The following is a 21,865-nucleotide window of genomic DNA, read 5'->3' on the forward strand; positions in this document are numbered from 1 at the left end:
TTCTGTCACCACTGAGTCTCCCAAAGAAGCCAAGTCCTTCCTTTTAGCCCTCTTTCCCAGAAGCAGCATCTTTGTCACACCGCCACCTGGAGCCCCGTGGACTTTGCCTCCTTTACTTGTCATCAGCACTCTGATAGACCAGGTCTCTTTCAGTCCTTCAACAGTGAGGGCAGAATTTCTCTCTGGGAGCGAAGCGTCCAGTTCACTCCGGCTCCTTTGTTTCTCTCCTCTCTTCTGCACGGCTCTTCTAGAACCCTCTTGCTCTCTAGAATGAGTGAGGGAGAGCTGTACTGGAATTTAGTGTATTTTACTAACAAAAAGTAATTTAAAGTTTGTCATATTCTTTGTCTTCCATTTATGATGACAGCATTGTGTTTTGTTTTTTTTTGTTTTTGTGTGACAGAGAGAGAGACAGATAGGGACAGACAGATAGGAAGAGAGAGATGAGAAGCATCAATTCTTCATTGTAGCTCCTTAATTGTTCATCGATTGCTTTCTCATATGTGCCTTGACTGGGGGGGCTACAGCAGAATGAGTGACCCCTTGCTCAAGGCAGCAACCATGGGGTTATGTTTATGATCCCACACTCAAGCCAGGGACCTCATTTTGGGGTTTTGAACCTGGGTCCTCTGCATCCCAGTGCGATGCTCTATTCACTGTGCCACCGCCTGGTCAGGTGATGACAGCATTGGTTTTATGTTGTTTTATTTGCTCTCCTTGTGGATCTGAAGAATATGTCAGAGATTCTGTGGAGAGATTTGGATTTAAGGGTCCACCATTATTCTAAAAAAATTAGAACTCTATAATAAATTCTTAAGTGCTAACTTCACCACCTCCGTATTTTTGCTCATGCTACTTATTCCACTTGGAGTCCCTTCTCTTTTCTGCAGTTTCTATATTTTCTTTGTCTCTTCCTGCACAGTCTCCCCAGCTAAAAGTAACTTTCTATTTGAGTTCCCGTATTCTATTTCAGGAGAAAGTACAGATAGTTTGGCATACTTAACTTGGAATCAGGGTTATCTAAATTCAAATCTCAGATCTGTATGTGCTTTCTCGGTGCCTTTGGCAAGTTAGTTCCTGTGTTATAAATTGCCTTAACTGGAAAAGTGGGAATTACAACACCTACATTATGGGGTTTGTTGGGAGACTAAACAGGTTATGGAGGACTAGCACAATACTTAGCACACAATAAGCGTCTATTAAATGTTAACTATGACCTAAATTCACCTTACGGCATTTGTTATGTACTCTCTTGTATTTTTGTTATCCTGACACAGGGTGTAAGTCCTGTCCTAGATTAAATACATATTAAGAGCAGAAACCATGTCTTACTCAGAGCACATGTACTCTGTTGAGTTAATATGATATCCATTGCTTAGCCTTCCCCTCATTGCTAATTGTTTACATTTAAGTGACCAGGAATGCTGTGCTTGCCACTGTCCTGGACTCTAGGAGTACAAAGATGAAGATCTACTGTCTCCCCTCAAGGAGCTCTCAGTTCAGTGGGGTGTTAGACCAGGACCAACAGTAATACAATGTGTACAAGGTAATTGAGGTAGTTTCAGGGCACGAGGGAGCACAGAGGCAGTAATGGCTGACTTCCCGGGACTGGCTCGTCCACATTCATGAAGCAGAAATCAAGTTTCAAAGAATTTGATGCACGAAGAGCCTCATTTTCTCTTCTGTGAGGCATTCTTGCAGGTCTATTTTTGCAACTCCAGGATTCTGGATTAGATTGGCCTTCTGGGTGGAGAAAGAAGAGACAGAGAAGGCAGAGTGACCATCAGGAATGAACCAGAGAAGAAATATGTGTATAAGAGACTGGGCATGGACTTTCTGTAACAAAGGATCAGAGAGCAGGGCAGGGAGAGACTCAGGATGAGCTGTCCTTTGTTGGGACCCTTTTCTCCCCAGTGAACTCATTCACTGTGCTTGTGGTTCAAACTGTAAGCCCCTTGAATGGATACAAGGGGACCTAGTGTGAGAGTCAGTGTCTGACCGAAGTGAATATAACCAGTGAGCAGAAGGAATTGCAGACCCACCACTACTGTAATGTTATGTGTGCATACATGACACCATGTAGGAGTCTAATATTAGCTTATCTCTATGGAGAACTATTTCCTGATGCAATTTATTTTCCACTGATTTGAAATTTCACTGTGTAAAAATTTCCATGCGTAGATGGATTGATTCTGGTTCTACTCTGTTTCATCCATCTATTTATTTTGTTTATTCCTTTTGCTAGTTTCAAACTGTTTAATTACTCTAGCATTCTTCATGAGGGGTGATAGTATTCCTAGGGTGGCAAAAATGACCCCCAAGGGGGCAAATATTTGTTGAGGGGCAAAAAAATGGTATTATTCTTTTTAGATGTGAAACACAGCGTACACATAATACATAAGAAACATAATTTTCAGACATCTTTGCCCCCTAATTTTTATCCTTTATAAAATTTTAATACCACAGAAAGGCTGTTTAAAAAAGACTCCTCGTGGGGCTATAATGAAAAAAGTTGAGAAACACCATGTAGCTTTAGACATAGGTACTGATACCTGGTTTTGTCCTCCTCCAATGTTTTAATTTTAATTTTTTCCCCTTGCTGCTCTCTTGTATTGTCCCAAAGGAATTTAGCAGTAATGGCTTTTGAATGTGCTGAGCTGATTCCAGCTTCAGGGACTTTGACCTTGGAGCCTTCTGTGTGGCCCTTCCTTTTCCATTCATGGCGGCTCGCTCACTCACTTACTCACCTGCTTCAGGTCTCTGCTCACCTATCACCTCCACAAAGGGCCTTCCCTGGCCTTTCTTCCCATCCTAGTATGGTGCTTTTCTTCCTAGTCTTTCCCAGCACACAAGATGATATATTTATTTATTTTTGTTTACTTTCTGCCTTTCTCACTAGAATGAATTCGATTAGGTACAGGGACTTTGTTCACCACATTATTCTTAGCCCCTAAAGCATGCCTGGTACATGGTTAAGAACTTTCTAAAGAGTCATCAAATAAATGTGTAAACTTACCACATTTCAAGAAGGTTCATTGGAAGTACCTTCCATTTGTAGATTAATTGGGGAGAATTGATGTCTTTACTTGTGAGTCTTCTCATTCATGGGTGTGGCGTTTCTCTATTGTTCTCTTTTATAAATATATCCTTCAGGGGGAAAAAAATGTTTTTTAAATCTTCATGTAGCCTGACCAAGTGATGATACAGCAGATAGAGCATCGGCCTGGGATGCTGGGGAAAAACCTTGAGGTCACCTGCTTGAGTGTGGGCTCATCAGGCTTGAGCGCAGGCTCACCAGCTTGAGCACTGGGTTGCTGGCTTGAGTGTGGGATCGTAGACATGACCCCATGGTCGCTGGCTTGAGCAAGGGGTCATTTGCTTGGCTGGACCCCCCGCCCCTCAGTCAAGGCACATATGAGAAAGCAATCTATGGACAAGACAACTAAAATGCCACAACTACGAGTTGATGCTTCTCATCTCTTTCTCTTCCTGTCTCTCAGTCTCTTTCTCTCAAAAAATAAAATAAAAATAAAAAATCTTCATGTAAGTTGTGGACATTCCTAGTTAGATTTATTTCTAGGTATTGGACATTTGTTCATGGTGTCTTCTCTTGTGAATAGAAATCTTACAATTTTTCTATTGCCTTTTACTTGGTGTTTTACTTTCTGATTGCTGGTATGACAGATTACTGCAAATGTAGTGGCTTAAAACAACATGAATTTACTATCTGATAGTTCTGGAGGTCAGAAGCCTGAGTCAGTTTTCCTGGGTTAAAATCAAGGTGTCAGCGGGTCTGTGTTCCTTCTGGGAATTTGAGGGGAGAGCCTGTTCCTTCCCCCTTTCCAGTTTCTAGAGCCTGCCTACATTTCTTGGCTGGTGGTCCCATTCTCCACCTTCAAAGCTCATTAGTTTAACCTCTTTTTTTTTTTTTGTCCTTATATCTCTCTCTAACCTTGATTTTCTTGTCTTCCTCTTATAAGGGTGCTTGTCACTACATGGGGCTCATCTGGCTAATCCAGGATAATCTACCTATCTTAATCACAGTTACAAAGCCCTTTTGCCATGTGATGTAGTGTGGTCACAGATTCCAGGGACAAGGCTGTGGGGAGGGGCCCTTGTTCAGCCTACCAGCCTTGTTCTTGCAGCTATGCAGACCATTACTGTTTCTCTCTGTTCTTGTGTATGGGTGCACTTTGCCAAACTCCTATATTACTTGTATTCGTTTTTCTATTTTCAAGCAATTTTATACTTGTTTTTCAGTTGATCCTCTTAGATTTACTGGCAGTTGCATCATTTGTTCTTCTTGTTGGTATTTATAGCTCATTTCTTCCCTTGCCTCTTTCTGATTGTCTAGGATCTTCTGACTAATGCTAAGTAATAGCTAGGAGACCATGCATCCTTGTATTGTTCTTCACTTTACTAGAAATTGTTCCATTGTTTTACCGAGTATGTTTTATGAGCATGGTGGTTTCTAATAAACACTCCCTTAAATTAAGGAGTTTCTATCAAATTAAATCCTAGTGTACTGAGATTTTTTTTAAGTCAGGAATGTCCATTAAATATATTAATCATTGTTGTCTGACCTGTGGTGACGCAGTGGATAGGGCGTCGACCTGGAATGCTGAGGTTACCGGTTTAAGACCCCAGGCTTGCTCAGTCAAGGCACATAGGAGTTGATGCTTCCTGCTCCTCCCTTCCTCCTGCCTTTCTCTCTCTCGCCTCTCTCTAAAATCAATAAATATTTAATATACAGTGTGTCCGTAGAGTCATGGTGCACTTTTGACCTGTCACAGGAAAGCAACAAAGGATGATAGAAATATGAAATCTGCACCAAATAGAAGGCCAATCTAATCCTCCCAGTTTCATACCTATTCAGTGCAGTTCGATGTGGGCTCACGCACAGATTTTTTAGGGCTCCTTAGGTAGCTATCCCGTATAACATCTACAGACTCGTCACTGACTCATGGCCTACCAGAACAGGGTTTCTCCACCAAATTGCCAGTTTCCTTCAACTGCTTATCCTACCAAGTAATGTTATTCCTATGTGGTAGTGCTTCGTTATAAACGCGCCGATATTCACGGTGCACTTCGGTCACGGATTCAAATTTAGTGAGCCACAGAACACACTGAACTTGCCTCTGTACCGTCCACATCTTGACTGGCATGGCCGTGGGCTGCTCCGCTGTATACACGGTATTACATCATCATCTGCACATGCGCACATGCTGCCACATCATCCTACAGAAACTGGGAGGGTTTTCCTTTTATTTGGTGCAGATTTCACATTTCTATCATCTTTTGTTGCTTTCCTGTGACTGGTCAAAAGTGCACCATGACTTTATGGACACACTGTATATATTAATCACGTAAAATAAAAATAACTATATATTGTTCTCTTTTAATCCATTAATAGCTTTACCAATAATGATCATCTCTGTATTTCTGGAATAAATATCACTTGATCAAAATGTATTGTTCTTTGAATGTACTACTGACTTCTATTTGCTGACATTTTACTTTGGAATTTTGTATTTATATTGTAAGTGAGTTTGGCATAGTGTGTTTAGTGATTGGTTGTGCTATCCCTGTACAGTTTGGGCATGTAATTAGCTAGTCGGATTAAATGGACTGGGAAACTTCCTACCTCTTTGTATGGTCTGAAACTATTTAAATAGTATTGAAGTCATTTCACTCCTGAAAGTTTCATCCATACCCGTGTGAGGTTTCCTTGGACCACTACCACTTATCTCTAAAACCATCTTCTATACCCAGAAGTGAAGTTATGTTATCTTGAATCATCTAGACCAGTGGTTGGCAAATCGCAGCTTGCAAGCCACATGCGGCTCTTTGGCCCCTTGAGTGAGGCTCTTCCACAAAATACCACATGCGGGCGCAAAGGCTAGCTTAGGAGTACCCTAATTAAATTAATAACAATGTACCTACCTATATAGTTTAAGTTTAAAAAATTTGGCTCTCAAAAGAAATTTCAGTCGTTGTACTGTTGATATTTGGCTGTGTTGACTAATGAGTTTGCCGACCTGAAACCTAGACGTTCATCCTTACTCTGTCTTACAACATCGGGAGTATAGCCTGACCTGTGAAGCAGGTTCCCTCTGGGCAGAGCCTCCAGAGCTGTAAAGAATTCTCACGTAGACTTCATTCCTAGAAACCTGTCAGGCCCTGGGCCGACACAAGAAAGGCTTGGCTTCCAGGAGACTGTCTTTTTTTTTGCAGATGCTTTGGGAGTTGCCTTTACTATTTTTTTTTTTTTTTCTGAAGCTGGAAACGGGGAGAGACAGTCAGACAGACTCCCGCACGCGCCTGACCGGGATCCACCCGGCACGCCCACCAGGGGCGAAGCTCTGCCCCTCCGGGGGGTCGCTCTTTTGTGACCAGAGCCACTCTAGCGCCTGGGGCAGAGGCCAAGGAGCCATCCCCAGCGCCCGGGCCATCTTTGCTCCAATGGAGCCTTGGCTGTGGGAGGGGAAGAGAGAGACAGAGAGGAAGGAGGGGGGGTGGAGAAGCAAATGGGCGCTTCTCCTATGTGCTCTGGCCAGGAATCGAACCCGGGTCCCCCGCACGCCAGGCCGACGCTCTACTGCTGAGCCAACCGGCCAGGGCCTGCCTTTACTATTTATTAATCATCACAGCGTTTCTCTGAAACTTCTTAGCAAATCTGCTCTATTTTTTCCAGGGATAATTGTTGAAGGCAGTAAACCTCTCTCATATCAGAGTTTTGAAAAGTAGTCTTTATTTTAAAAGGCGGGGAGAGGGTATGCCTCTATATTACACTGTACTGATCTGAACTGACTTTTGGGTTGATTACCATGTAGGGGGCAGAGGCCAAAAAGTGCTTTGATCATAAGAGATGAGAAAGCCCAGATGAAGAGCTACCCCTCCCCCCTTTCCAGCATGAAAAGCCCAACTGTTTGAGACAGGGAGGTCCCGTTTCTCATGGAGTGGTTCTCAATCATGTGCTGAAATGTTTCCTTCAGCTCAGGATTTCAAACTGATGCTTAATTGTGTTAGCATCAAGGTTGGTACAATGAATTGCTGTTTTAACATAGTAAACCAAGGGAGTTTGCAGTAAATAAATTTAAATCATTTTTAAGAGGGACCCTCGGACGTCACGGAAATGGCACCGTGAGAAGCGCGTCCGACAGCTCTCCCCTAAATCACAACAAATTTATCAACTAGAAACAGAAAAAATTTATCCTCGGAGCATTCCGGAGTTCCACACAAACTGAAAGCAAAAGGACTGTTATCACTTGAATCTGAGAGACGAGGGTGTGGAGGAAGCTACCGCAGCAGCGAAGCTCATTCAAGCCGCGAGGGAGTGCACCTGCGGTGAGTCAGCCCATATACTTGGGAACCGCGAGCCGCTGTGAGCGGCCGACGCAAGCCGCTACCGCGAGCCCCCGCAAGCCGCCGCCGCGGAGAGCGGCCGCCGCGAACTGCCACCGCGAGCGGCCGCCACGAGCCGCCGCGCGCGCGCCCGGTCGGGTTGAGCACCGCTGACGTTCCCAGCGGCCCGCACACTGCGAGTGGGGGTCGCCGGCCACCGGTGCCCGGAGCGCCCCATTCGCGCGCGTGCCTTGGGCATTCCACGCGCCCAGGGCGCCCTGCTGGCCCGCACACCCAGGGGGCTCCATTATCCTGCGCCTGGTGCGGTCCAGCCGCCAGCGGCGAGCGGAAGAGGCTTGGGAGATTCTCTCCGTGGGCGGGGCACCTCACCCAGCCATTCAAGCTAACAATCAAGCGTTGGGGGAGGGGCGCGCGCAGGCAGCCTAAAATACCTTCGGAAGCACAGCTGCGACCCAATCACTGAAATTAGCTTAACCCATAAAATCTGCGCACCCTCGGTTCTAATTGATAAGATCTCTCTCAGTTCAGCGATCCAAGACAAGAGGCGTGATATTTTTTAGTGCCTCTCGCTAAAGGGGCGGGGGCAACTTCTGATTGATGGAGCCTCCATATTAAGGGATAAACGCTAACAAGAAGGACTTGGCAGATAATAAGGTCTATACTACACTAGTCATAAGCAGAGACTAGTGCCTCTTCTTCCCTGCAAAAACAGGCTACAAAGTGTGGAAAGCCTGGGTTGAGAGGTCCAACTAAATGATAGGCGCTGAACAGTCACCTTGACAACAATTGACTCCCACCCCCGCCTGATTACACTGGAGGCCCTGACTCTCAGAGCCTTTCCCAAAGCCTTGCACTGAGTGGAGATAGAGTGGGGATTTCCCAGCTCTTTGAGCCTCTTACTCCCCAGGCAGAAGCAGTTGCAGCCTTATAGCTGGATCACCAGGCTGCTAATTCAGAAAGGGGGGACTAGGAGAGAGAATCCAGGAAAGCAAACTCTCTCATCGTTGGACCCTGCAAACGCCAACAAGCCTTTACTTCCAGCAAGACTAAAGCCAATTATATGACATTGCCATAGAATCCCATCAACTGCAAATCCCTACCTAAGAGTGACACAGGGGCAGAGCCTGGGGTACAGAGTCACCGACTAGGAAGAGGGAGAGAAAAGAAAAAGGAAGAAGTTAACCTCTCAAAATCAAGAAAAACCCACAGACTTTACAACTTGATCCACTAATTTTTTTGTTGTTGTTGTTGTTGTTTGTTTCTTCTATCTTTTTGCCTTTATTTCCTCCACCTCGGTCCTTCTATTCTCTGCCCATCTTATTCACCATCCTTTAAGGTTATACTCCAAAACACTTAACTCTCACTCTCTCCTCTTTTGTTGTTTTTTTTTTGTCTTGCTTTATTTTGTTTTTTTCTCCTCCTATTTTATTTCTTCCTTCGTTTTTCTCTTTTTCTTATTTTTTCCTTTCTATTCGTTTTTTCTTTTCTCATTTTACTTTCCTCCCATATAATCCTCAATCACAAACAAATTAGTCAATTTGGGACTCAAGGCTTTTTTTTGGCTTTATTTCTCTTTTTTTGCTTTTGTTTTTATTTTTTTTTCTCTTGTTTGTTTATTTTTGTGACATTTTGGGTCCTCCCAACCCAAGGTCTCCATTGTATTTAGTCTTCACTCCACTTAATACAACAGATTTTTACTTATTATTTTTATTTTTTCTTCTTTATTATTCTTTTTTGGTCCTTTTTTCTGATTCCCTCTTATCCCTCTCATTATATCTCTTAGTTGACCATCACTTACAAGCAAATCATCTTATGCTTGTCTAAGATTTTCTTCCTTTTTTTTTTTTTTTTGCATTTAGTAGGTCCCTACTCCCTTTTTTTTGCCCCTTGAACTCTTCACCCCAAATCAGGCCCTCCATTATAGGCACGATATTTCCCTGAGGAGGGGAGAGGAGGGAAAGAGAAGAGAGAAAAAAAGGGGGAAATAATAAATTATTACTGTTTTTTTTTGTGGGGTGTTTTACCCTTTTCTTTTTACTCTTTATTAATTCTAATTAGTGCTATCAATAAGACCACCCTCAGATGCCGATAAGAAAGAGGAAATCGAATATTATGGATACAAAAGAAAGAGAGGTGCCCTGGCCGGTTGGCTCAGCGGTAGAGCATCGACCTAGCGTGCGGAGGACCCGGGTTCGATTCCCGGCCAGGGCACATAGGAGAAGTGCCCATTTGCTTCTCCACCCCTCCGCCGCGCTTTCCTCTCTGTCTCTCTCTTCCCCTCCCGCAGCCAAGGCTCCATTGGAGCAAAGATGGCCCGGGCGCTGGGCATGGCTCTGTGGCCTCTGCCTCAGGCGCTAGAGTGGCTCTGGTTGCAATATGGCGATGCCCAGGATGGGCAGAGCATCGCCCCCTGGGGGGCAGAGCACCGCCCCTGGTGGGCGTGCCGGGTGGATCCCGGTCGGGCGCATGCGGGAGTCTGTCTGACTGTCTCTCCCTGTTTCCAGCTTCAGAAAAAAATAAAAAAAAAAAAAAAAAAAAAAAAAAAAGAAAGAGAGGTAACACAAATAGATGTGGAAAAATCTATGGAGAAAAGACTTAACATATTGGAAGCCTTGGAGCTAAATGACAGAGAATTTAAACTAGAAATCTTAAAAATACTCAGAGATATACAAGAAAACACAGAAAGGCAATATAGGGAGATCAGAAAACAACTCAAAGAATATATTACCAAGGAAATTGAAACTATAAAAACAAATCAAACAGAAATGAAAAACTCAATTCACGAGCTGAAAAACGAGGTAACAAGCTTAGCTAACAGAACAGCCCAGATTGAAGATAGGATTAGTGAAATAGAAGACAAACAACTTGAGGCACAACAGAGAGAAGAAGAAAGAGACTCAAAAATAATAAAAAATGAGAAAGCCCTACAGGAATTGTCTGACTCCATCAGAAAGAATAACATAAGAATAATAGGTATATCAGAGGGAGAAGAGAAAGAAAATGGAATGGAGAATATAAACAAATAATAGACGAGAACTTCCCAAGCCTGTGGAAGGAACTAAAGCCTCAAATTCAAGAAGCAAACAGAACACCAAGTTTTCTTAACCCCAACAAACCCACTCCAAGGCACATCATAATAAAGATGACACAAACCAATGACAAAGAAAAAATTCTCAAGGCAGCCAAGGAAAAGAAGAGTACAACATATAAAGGAAGGCCTATTAGATTATCATCAGATTTCTCAGCAGAAACTCTACAAGCTAGAAGAGAGTGGACCCCAATATTTAAAGCCCTGAAAGAGAGGAACTTTCAGCCAAGAATACTATACCCATCAAAGCTATCCTTCAAGTATGAAGGAGATATAAAAACATTCACAAATACAGAAAAGATGAGAGAATTTATCAACAGAAAGCCCCCACTCCAGGAAATACTAAGGGGGGTTTTCCAACCAGATTCAAAGAACAAAAGAAAACAACACCACAAGTAACAGCTCCACCAAGAACACAATAAAACCAAACTTAAACTGTGACAACAAAGGAAAAAAAGGGGGGAGAGGATGGAGATTAACAGTAGCAAAGGATGATGAAGTGCAGAAATACTTATAAGATAGGGTACTACAATGAATATGGTAGGTACCCTTTTCATTACTTAATGGTAACCACCCTTAAAAAAACCACCACAAAAACACTTGACTTAAAAAAGGTAGCAACAGAGGAAAGAAGTATGGAACACAAACAAACAAAAACAAATGATAGAAAAACAAAAGAGAAGAATCAAACTAGATACAAAACTAACAGAAAGCAATTTATAAAATGGCAGTAGGGAACCCACAAGTGTCAATAATTACACTAAATGTAAATGGATTAAACTTACCAATAAAAAGACACAGAGTAGCAGAATGGATTAAAAAAGAAAATCCAACTATATGCTGCCTACAAGAAACACATCTAAGCAACAAGGATAAAAACAAATTCAAAGTGAAAGGCTGGAAAACAATACTCCAAGCAAACAACACCCAAAAAAAAGCAGGTGTAGCAATACTCATATCTAATAATGCTGACTACAAGACAGAAAAAGTACTCAGAGACAAAAATGGTCATTTCATAATGATTAAGGGGAAGTTGAATCAAGAAGACATAACAATCCTTAATATATATGCACCAAACCAAGGAGCACCAAAATATATAAGACAGCTACTTATTGACCTTAAAACAAAAACTAACAAAAATACAATCATACTTGGAGACCGCAATACACCGCTGACGGCTCTAGATCGGTCATCCAAACAGAGAATCAATAAAGATATAGTGGCCTTAAACGAAATACTAGAACACCTGGATATGATAGACATCTACAGGACACTCCATCCCAAAGCGACAGAGTATACATTTTTCTCTAGTGTACATGGAACATTCTCAAGAATTGACCATATGTTGGGCCACAAAGACAATATCAGCAAATTTAGAAAAATTGAAATTGTACCAAGCATATTTTCTGATCATAAAGCCTTGAAACTAGAATTCAACTGCAAAAAAGAGGGGGAAAAACCCACAAAAATGTGGAAACTAAACAACATACTTCTAAAAAATGAATGGGTCAAAGAAGAAATAAGTGCAGAGATCAAAAGATATATACAGACAAATGAAAATGAAAATACGACATATCAGAATCTCTGGGATGCAGCAAAAGCAGTAATAAGAGGAAAGTTCATATCACTTCAGGCCTATATGAACAAACAAGAGAGAGCCGAAGTAAACCACTTAACTTCACACCTTAAGGAACTAGAAAAAGAAGAACAAAGACAACCCAAAACCAGCCGAAGAAAGGAGATAATAAAAATCAGAGCAGAAATAAATGAAATAGAGAACAGAAAAACTATAGAAAAAATCAATAAAACAAGGAGCTGGTTCTTTGAAAAGATCAACAAAATTGACAAACCCTTGGCAAGACTCACCAAGGAAAAAAGACACAGGACTCAAATAAATAAAATCCAAAATGAAAGAGGAGAGATCACCACAGACATCATAGAAATACAAAGAATTATTGTAGAATACTATGAAAAATTATATGCCACCAAATACAACCATCTAGAAGAAATGGATAAATTCCTAATCAATACAACCTTCCTAGACTGAGTCATGAAAAAGCAGGAAGCCTAAACTCACCAATTAGCAGGGAGGAAATAGAAATAAATTATTAAAAACCTCCCCAAAAATAAAAGTCCAGGCCCAGACGGTTATACTAGTGAATTCTATCAAACATTCAAAGAAGACTTGGTTCCTATTCTACTCAAAGTCTTCCAAAAAATTGAAGAAGAAGCAATACTTCCAAACACATTTTATTAGGCCAACATAACCCTCATACCAAAACCTGGCAAGGATGGCACAAAGAAAGAAAACTACAGACCAATATCTCTAATGAATACAGATGCTAAAATACTAAACAAAATACTGGCAAACCGAATACAACAACATATTAAAAAAATAATACATCATGATCAAGTGGGATTCATCCCAGAATCTCAAGGATGGTTCAACATACGCAAAACGGTTAACGTAATACACCATATCAACAAAACAAAGAACAAAAACCACATGATCTTATCAATAGATGCAGAAAAGGCTTTTGATAAAATACAAAACAATTTTATGTTTAAGACTCTCAACAAAATGGGTATAGAAGGAAAATATCTCAACATGATAAAGGCCATATATGATAAACCATCAGCCAACATCCTATTAAACGGCATAAAACTGAGGACTTTCTACCTTAAAGCAGGAACAAGACAGGGTTGTCCACTCTCTCCACTCTTATTCAACGTGGTGCTAGAAGTTCTGGCCAGAGCAATCAGACAAGACAAAGAAATAAAAGGCATCCATATCGGAAAAGAAGAAGTAAAGCTATCACTTTTTGCTGATGATATGATCCTATACATCGAAAACCCGAAGGACTCCACAAAAAGATTATTAGAAACAATAAACCAATACAGTAAGGTCGCAGGATACAAAATTAACATACAAAAGTCCATAGCCTTTCTATATGCCAACAATGAAATATTAGAAAACGAACTCAAACAAATAATCCCCTTCACGATTGCAACAAAAAAAATAAAATACCTAGGAATAAACATAACAAAGAACGTAAAGGACCTATATAATGAAAATTACAAAGCATTGTTAAGGGAAATCGAAAAAGATACAATGAGATGGAAAAATATTCCCTGTTCTTGGATAGGAAGAATAAATATAATCAAAATGGCCATATTACCCAAAGCAATATACAAATTTAATGCAATTCCCATCAAAATCCCTATGAGATTTTTTAAAGAAATGGAACAAAAAATCATCAGATTTATATGGAACTATAAAAAACCCCGAATAGCCAAAACAATCCTAAGGAAAAAGAATGAAGCTGGGGGCATTACAATACCTGACTTTAAACTATATTATAGGGCCACGATAATCAAAACAGCATGGTATTGGCAAAAAAATAGACACTCAGACCAATGGAACAGAATAGAAAGCCCAGAAATAAAACCACATATATATGGTCAAATAATCTTTGATAAAGGGGCCAACAACACACAATGGAGAAAAGAAAGCCTCTTCAACAAATGGTGTTGGGAAAACTGGAAAGCCACATGCAAAAGAATGAAACTCGACTACAGCCTGTCCCCGTGTACTAAAATTAATTCAAAATGGATCAAAGACCTAAATATAAGACCTGAAACAATAAAGTACATAGAAGAAGACATAGGTACTAAAATCATGGACCTGGGTTTTAAAGAACATTTTATGAACTTGACTCCAATGGCAAGAGAAGTGAAGGCAAAGATAAATGAATGGGACTACATCAGAATTAAAAGTTTTTGCTCAGCAAGAGAAACTGATATCAAAATAAACAGACAGCCAACTATATGGGAACTGATATTTTCAAACGACAGCTCAGATAAGGGCCTAATATCCAAAATTTACAAAGAACTCATAAAACTCAACAACAAACAAACAAACAATCCAATAAAAAAATGGGAAGAGGACATGAACAGACACTTCTCCCAGGAAGAGATACAAATGGCCAACAGATATATGAAAAGATGCTCAGCTTCATTAGTTATTAGAGAATGCAAATCAAAACTACAATGAGATACCACCTCACTCCTGTTAGATTAGCTATTATCAACAAGACGGGTAATAGCAAATGTTGGAGAGGCTGTGGAGAAAAAGGAACCCTCATTCACTGTTGTTGGGACTGTAAAGTAGTACAACCATTATGGAGGAAAGTATGGTGGTTCCTCAAAAAACTGCAAATAGAACTACCTTATGACCCAGCAATCCCTCTACTGGGTATATACCCCAAAACCTCAGAAACATTGATACGTGAAGACACATGTAGCCCCATGTTCATTGCAGCACTGTTCACAGTGGCCAAGACATGGAAACAACCAAAAAGCCCTTCAATAGAAGACTGGATAAAGAAGATGTGGCACATATACACTATGGAATACTACTCAGCCATAAGAAATGATGACATCAGATCATTTACAGCAAAATGGTGGGATCTTGATAACATTATAAGGAGTGAAATAAGCAAATCAGAAAAAAACAAGAACTACATGATTCCATACATTGGTGGAACATAAAAATGAGACTAAGAGACATGGACAAGAGTGTGGTGGTTACCATGGGTGGGGGGGGAGGGAGGACATGGGAGGGAGGGAGGAAGAGAGTTAGGGGGAGGGGGAGGGGCACAGAGAACTAGATAGAGGGTGACGGAGGACAATCTGACTTTGGGCGAGGGGTTTGCAACATAATTTGATGACAAAATAACCTAGACATGTTTTCTTTGAATATATGTACCCTGATTTATTAATGTCATCCCATTCCCATTACCATTAATAAAAATTTATTAAAAAAAAAAAAAAAAAGAGGGACCCTCTGATTGAGTATCTTATAATCTTAAATCTATCATTAGAACTGAGTTTACAGAAACTTGACAGTGTAGCACGACCACTAATTTGTAAATTAAAATACTGCTGAAATCACCCCAAGTAAATGTTTCCACCCTTGGAAAATGTTTCAATGAAAAGGTAGTATTTTTGTAGAGGGTATCAACAGACTTATTCTTTTTTCCCTGCAGTTAAACAGACCATCAGTAACATTTCAATATTTAATGAAACCTGCTTGAGATGGAAGACTCTGAAGAGAACTGGTATAGAGGAAATGTATTTTGTAAGTTATTGAAAGTTACTCTATTTATGGGTGTTTGTGTTGTGTGAAAGGTTTAAGAAGTATCAACACCTAAAAATCTAATCTGGTATAGCTGCCATTATCGATAGAAGAATTATAGTGACAGTTACAATCCGAAGCAATAAAACGGGCACTTCTGCATTTTTGACGACTGAGACCTTGGAGACTGATGAGAAAGGCAGCGGAGTTGTGTGCACACAGCCTGGTACAGACTGATGTTCAGGCAGGATCCATGGAAGAATCCAAAGGTGGCATGGCGTGTGTGTGTCTCTCCACGTCCACCCCGGGGTCCCTGACAAGGCCCTGCGTGTGTTGCCTGGAGTGTCCAGGAGAACTTGTGAAGTTAGATGTGGATTGTCAGTCAGAAAGGGAAAGACCAGGGGCTTAGCTGTAAGTAGAGGCATTAAGTAGGAAGAAGCATGTGTCTATGGGCCCAGGTACTGGGTTGTTACAGGAAAGTGGGGAGAACGTCAGGAGCGGGCGGGCAGAGGACAAATACCCTCTCCAGGTTTCACCAGACCAGCTGAGAGCATCCTAATTCATGCCCGGCTTTGGAGAAACCTGACTTCAGATTCCCAGTTTTCTTTCTAGGAAGCTGTTCTTATGCCTTGCTCCTAAAGTTTCGCCAATGGACTTGTACATTGGGCCTGTGCATTGTATGTGTGAGAATGAGAAAGAGGAAGTTGCCCGTATTGGGCCCTTGACCTTTTGTGCATTTTAATATAAAAATACATTTATCAGACAGACTGATAATATCATAACTACAATGTTTATGGTATTACAACTCTAATCTTTACTTTCTCTTGTATGTCACTTTTGAAGGAACTTAAGAGTGGAGACCAGGAGAGTTCATGAGAAAGGGTAAGGATCTGGGCATTCAGAACTTTTCCAGCTAGTGATTCACCCGGGGAACTTTTCTCTGTTTAAGCTCCACATTCAGGGCCAGAGATGGTATCAGAAGGAATTTGCCCAGGAAATCATCTTTAATGTTACTACCAGCAGCCAGGCTCCTGAGATGTGCTTGGACCTGCGTCCGGGTACCAACTACAGCGTCAGTGTTCGGGCCTCGTCTTCCGCACTTCCTGTGGTCATCTCCCTGACAACCCAGATAACAGGTAAATCTCAAACAAAGGCGTTTGGGTGAACAAAGTCACCACGGAGCCGCATAGACATAGAGAGCAACACTATTCCTTTGGATCATTGTGTAGTGAACTTTAAGAGAGAGAAAGAAGGACATGGAATTGGAGAGGGTTGCTAAAGGGCTTGCAGCGGTGACTGTTTTATCTCTTACAAAGATACCCGAAACAAAACGCTACCATTGGTTACATCTTGGGTAGTGCGTACCTGGGTGTTGGTTCAATTCCTCTGGATATTGGAAATATTTAAAATATTTCACACTTAAAAGTAATTTTTGCTATCGCTGTTTCTTTCTCAGCAACATATTTAATTGTGATTCTCTTGCAAGTACCTTAAGAATAGGTTTATCTTGGGGAAAAATGATTGGCAGTCCCAGTCCGGTCCCTAGCAGATTCACGTTCCACTCCTTTTCTTGACTCTCCTCAAACCTGTGACACCCCTCCCCCCACACATGCTGAGCTAACCGTCAGAACATTAGCCTCTTATTTTTTATTTCACTGAGAAATCAGAAAGAGATGGTGAGGACTTGTCCCCGCCAGGTCTCCCGTCATTCCCGGCATGCAGAACTGTGTACTGTCTTCCCTCTTGTCCCCACTCCTCAGGCGGCACCCCACCCCAGGAGGGTGCACTGGAGCTCACCCTTTCTTGCCGAATCATCACCTTGCCCAGTCTAGAATTATTCTCAGCATTGCCCAGGCATGGTGTAATATCTCCTGTTTTTTTTAATTTTTTATTTTTCTGAAGCTGGAAACAGGGAGGCAGTCAGACTCCCGCATGCGCCCAACCGGGATCGACCCGGCACGCCCACCAGGGGGCGACACTCTGCCCCTCTGGGGCGTCGCTCCGTTGCATCCAGAGCCATTCAATATCTCCTGTTTTAATGAAAACCAAATAAATAAATAAATAAACACACTTCCTTTGATCCCATGTTCTTTCTAGTTACTTGGTCTTCCCTCAGCCCTGCTTTCCAGAGAGAAATGTCTGTTGTGCAAGCTCCACAGCCTGATTTCCTCTTCCTTTAAATGGTTATAGTCTGGAAGCTCTGCTTTACTGAAAGGCTTGTAAAATCCACTGGCCAGCTATTTATTTATTTACTTATTTATTTAGAGACAGTCAGGAAGAGAGAGAGATGAGAAGCATCAACTCATAGTTGCAGCACCTTAGTTGTTCATTGATTGCTTTCTCATACGTGCCTTGACCAGGGGGGCTTTAGCTGATCCAGTGTCCCCTTGCTCAAGCCAGCGACCTTGAGATCATTTCGATGACCTCCATGCTCAAGCTGGCTAACCTGCGCTCAATCTGGTGAGCTTATGCCGGCAACCTCAGGGTTTTGAACCTGGGAACTTGGATCCCAAGTCGACACTCTATCCACTATGCCACCACCAGTCAGGCCAAGTTCGTTCTTATCTGACTTATTTGTACAGTGTTTGACATTCCTTCCTTCTTAGAACACCTTTTATCTCGGCTTTTGATCCCTCCTACCTTTCTGGCTATTCTTCTTCTCAGTCTTCTTTGCTAGCTCCATCTACTTAAAAATTTTTAAACATTACATTTATTGGAGTGACAGTGGTTAATAAAATTATATAGGGTTTTCAAGTGTTCAATTCTATAATATATCATTTGTATAGTATATTGTGTATTTACCACCCAAAGTCAAAATTCCTTCAGTTCATGTATTTGGCCCTCTTTACTCCTTACTACCTCCCCCACCCCCTTTCCCTCTGGTCACCACCATCCTATTGTCCGTGTCTATGAGTTTTTGTTTGTTTGTCTAGTTTGTTCATATATTGTTTTCAGTTTTATATCCCACATATGAGTGAAACCATAGTTCTTAACTTTTTCCATTGGATTTGTTTGCTTAGCATGATATTCTCAAGATCTATCTGTGAGGATAGCTCTGTTGGAATGCATCAGCCTCAGGTACTAAAAATAGCTTGGTACTCGAGCATCAGCTCCCATTGCTGAGTGAGTTCTGGTCGGGGCACATGTGGGAGTCTGTCTCACTGTCTCTCTTACTCTCACCTAAAAAAGAAAAAAGGTACATAGAGGCAAATGAGAATGACCATACAACATAGCAAAACTCTTGGGATGCAGCAAAAGCTGAAATAAGAGGGAAGTTTATATCATCACAGGCTTATCTCAGGAAACAAGAAAAATCCGAAGTAAATGACCTATTATTGCATTTTAAAGAACTAGGAGAAGATCAGTGTAGTCCAATGTCAGCAGAAGGAAGGAAATAGCTCCATCTACTGTATTGGTGTACCTCTTCATACCCCCACCCTCCTGCTCTGCAACCCTCAGCTTCCTCTCTTCCTTTTTCTTCATTATCTACGCTTTTTGCCTAGGTGATCTCGACCAGTTTCATGGCTGTAACTATTACTTATATGCCAGGGATTCTCAAATCTGTATCCTAGTCCTTATCTGTCCTCTGAGTTCCCGAATCGTATACCCATGCCTCTCTTAAACATGTCCTATAGAGCATCTAATAGGCAAATCCAACAGAACTTTTGATTGCTCACTTCTTTTCTCTTCTCCAGATCGATTTTCTACCTAGGATTCTCTGTCTTAGTTATTGGCATTCTTACTCACCAGTTGCTTGGGCCAAAGCAGTCATGATTGATTCTGTCCCTCCCATTAATTTCTTTCTTTGTTTTTCCTGTATTTTTCTGAAGCCGGAAACGGGGAGAGACAGTCAGACAGACTCCCACATGTGCCCGACCAGGATCCACCCGGCACGCCCACCAGGGGGCGACGCTCTGCCCACCAGGGGGCGATGCTCTGCCCCTCCGGGGCGTCGCTCTGCAGCGACCAGAGCCACTCTAGCGCCTGGGGCAGAGGCCAAGGAGCCATCCCCAGCGCCCGGACCATCTTTGCTCCAGTGGAGCCTTGGCTGCGGGAGGGGAAGAGAGAGGCAGAGAGGAAGGAGAGGGGGAGGGGTGGAGAAGCAGATGGGTGTTTCTCCTGTGTGCCCTGGCCGGGAATCAAACCCGGGACTTCTGCACGCCAGGCCGACGCTCTACCACTGAGCCAACCGGCCAGGGCCCCTCCCATTAATTTCTAACTCAGCAGCAAGCCCCAGTGGTTTGTTTCCAAAATGTATTCTGAATCCAACCACTTCTCACTTTTGCCTTCACCACTAGCAACCTAATGCAAGCCAGCAACCCCTTGCTTGGACTGCTGCAGTAGCTTTCTAGCTGGTCTCTCTGCTTTCACAGTTGCCTGTTGCTGCCCACCCCCAGTCTTAAACTTCACCATAGTCAGAGCGATCTTTTTAAAATGTGTATGAGAACACCTCATTGGACAGTTCAAAACTATCCAGTGAGTTTCTGTTAGTACAGAATAGAATCCAAGTCTGCTTACCCTTCCTGGACACTTTCTTTTTCTTTTCCTTCCTGGACACTTTCTATACATGGCTTCTTTAAATGATGATCATTCAGATCTCTGCTAAAATGCTGTAACCTTAGAAAGGCTCCCTGCCCATCCTTTCATAAATAACCTCCCCATTTCCATGCCATCACTTGATCCATTTACTCTGCTTGAATTTCTTCATAGAATGTGTTTTCAGAAATTGCGTTTTTAAAATATGCTTGTTTATCTTCTTCATCCCCTGCTAAAATAGGAGCTCTTCAAACCAGAGGTTTTTGTCCGTGTGTGTTCTACATCGAATCCTCAATACACAAGGGCAGTGCTAGCACATAGCACAGCAAGGAGATATTTCTGTAGTGAATGAATGAGGGCCAATCCAAAAGTAGTGGCCAGCAAGTATTGGTCCTGAGGAGATGCATGGTTAGTTAAGAAATGTTTTAGACCAAAAAAAAAAAAAGTTCACATTTTGGGCTTGGAAAGAAAAGTTATGTTCAAGTTGGGCATTTCTTCCCATGTGACTTATTAAAATGATTAGCTATGCAGTGTCCTACTCTTTGGTCCTTGTCATGTTTGGATACTTTTCATTGCTGACTCAAATGAGCGTTTCATATTTTTTGAGTTGGAGGGAGAGAGCTTCTTCTCCGTGAGACACTTGTCGTCTTTGTTTTGTAGGTTAAATATGTATAGCCCTGCTAGTTGAAGCATTGTGTCTGTGCTTATGGACACCAGGGGGCACTGTTGAGCTGCCTGAATTCGTTGTGACCGAGAGAGCATATTCTACAATTCTACCCTACTTGAATTTGCAATTTTTAAAAAGTGTAAACATTCAAATTGTTAAGATCTCATGAAAAGATTTCTTTAAAACCCTCCCTTTTATAAAAGGAGAAAAGGGAACCTTATATGTTGACATGACGAGGTACGCCTAGCTGCCGAGGGTGTGGCTTTATCTTAGTAAAATAGTAAACTTTTGAACTGTAACCAGAAATGTGAGGCAAGGCGTTTGGGCTGGGAAAAGGCAGCAGCTGATTTCCCAGAAAAAGAGTGAATGGCTTTTTCTTCCGAGTGTCTTACATTAAACTAAATTACTGGTGGGATGAAAACAAGCACTTTAAACATTATAGTGCAGGCTTCCCAGGAGACTGGAAGTTCTAGGAACATTGAAGGAGGGAGGCAAGTGTTGTGTGCGTGAAACCGGAAGAGGGTGCTGGTGAGCCGGGCGGGTCAGATGGAAGTCGGTCCGTGGCTTTTACAACGCCTGATCGGGCGGGCCGTTTCTTTACGTCGGCGGAATGTATGTTGTGAATAGGTACACCTGGTTGTCTAAGAAGTGGCTTTGTTCCGGAAAAATCGTGAACGTATGAATTTTATTAGACATGTTAGGCGAGGGAGGGGTTTGGCCCTGGGAAATGTGGCAGCTGGTTTCCCAGAAGAAAAGTGAGTGGAATTTTCCTTCCGAGTATCTCACATTGAACTAAATCTTACTGACGGGAACTCTTGGAACCCAGAACCAGGGTTTCTGTGTGGCATAGGTGTGGGGGAGGGGCACGTACAACTCAGTAGTTTAATTCAGCAAATATGTATTGATTGGTTGTGTACAGAGAGAGTGCCAGGTTTAGTGCTGACAGAGGTATAAAGATGAAAAGAAGATTATCCCCCCACCAACCCTGGAGGCCACATCTCATAACTTTGTTGACAGGGAAAATGTAGCTAGCCTGTGATAGTTGTTGACTTATGGTGTAAGTGACCAGTTT

General features: G+C 42.0%; 1 protein-coding gene across 5 annotated transcripts in view; it reads left to right on the top strand.

Annotated features, from left to right (window-relative positions):
* Nucleotides 1-21,865, top strand: part of SUSD1 (sushi domain containing 1) — a 115,606-nt gene that overhangs the window by 71,052 nt on the left and 22,689 nt on the right. For all 5 annotated transcript variants that reach the window (XR_010729045.1, XM_066256508.1, XM_066256511.1 and 2 more), the window contains 2 exons: nucleotides 15,502-15,593; nucleotides 16,540-16,726. Coding sequence is in view for 4 of the 5 variants with exons in the window: in XM_066256508.1 (XP_066112605.1) it covers nucleotides 15,502-15,593; nucleotides 16,540-16,726 (279 nt within the window). In the remaining variant the exon portion in view is untranslated. The remainder of the gene's footprint in view (nucleotides 1-15,501; nucleotides 15,594-16,539; nucleotides 16,727-21,865) is intronic.

The sequence above is a fragment of the Saccopteryx bilineata genome, chromosome 2 (genome assembly GCF_036850765.1).
Source record: "Saccopteryx bilineata isolate mSacBil1 chromosome 2, mSacBil1_pri_phased_curated, whole genome shotgun sequence".
NCBI lineage: Eukaryota > Metazoa > Chordata > Mammalia > Chiroptera > Emballonuridae > Saccopteryx > Saccopteryx bilineata.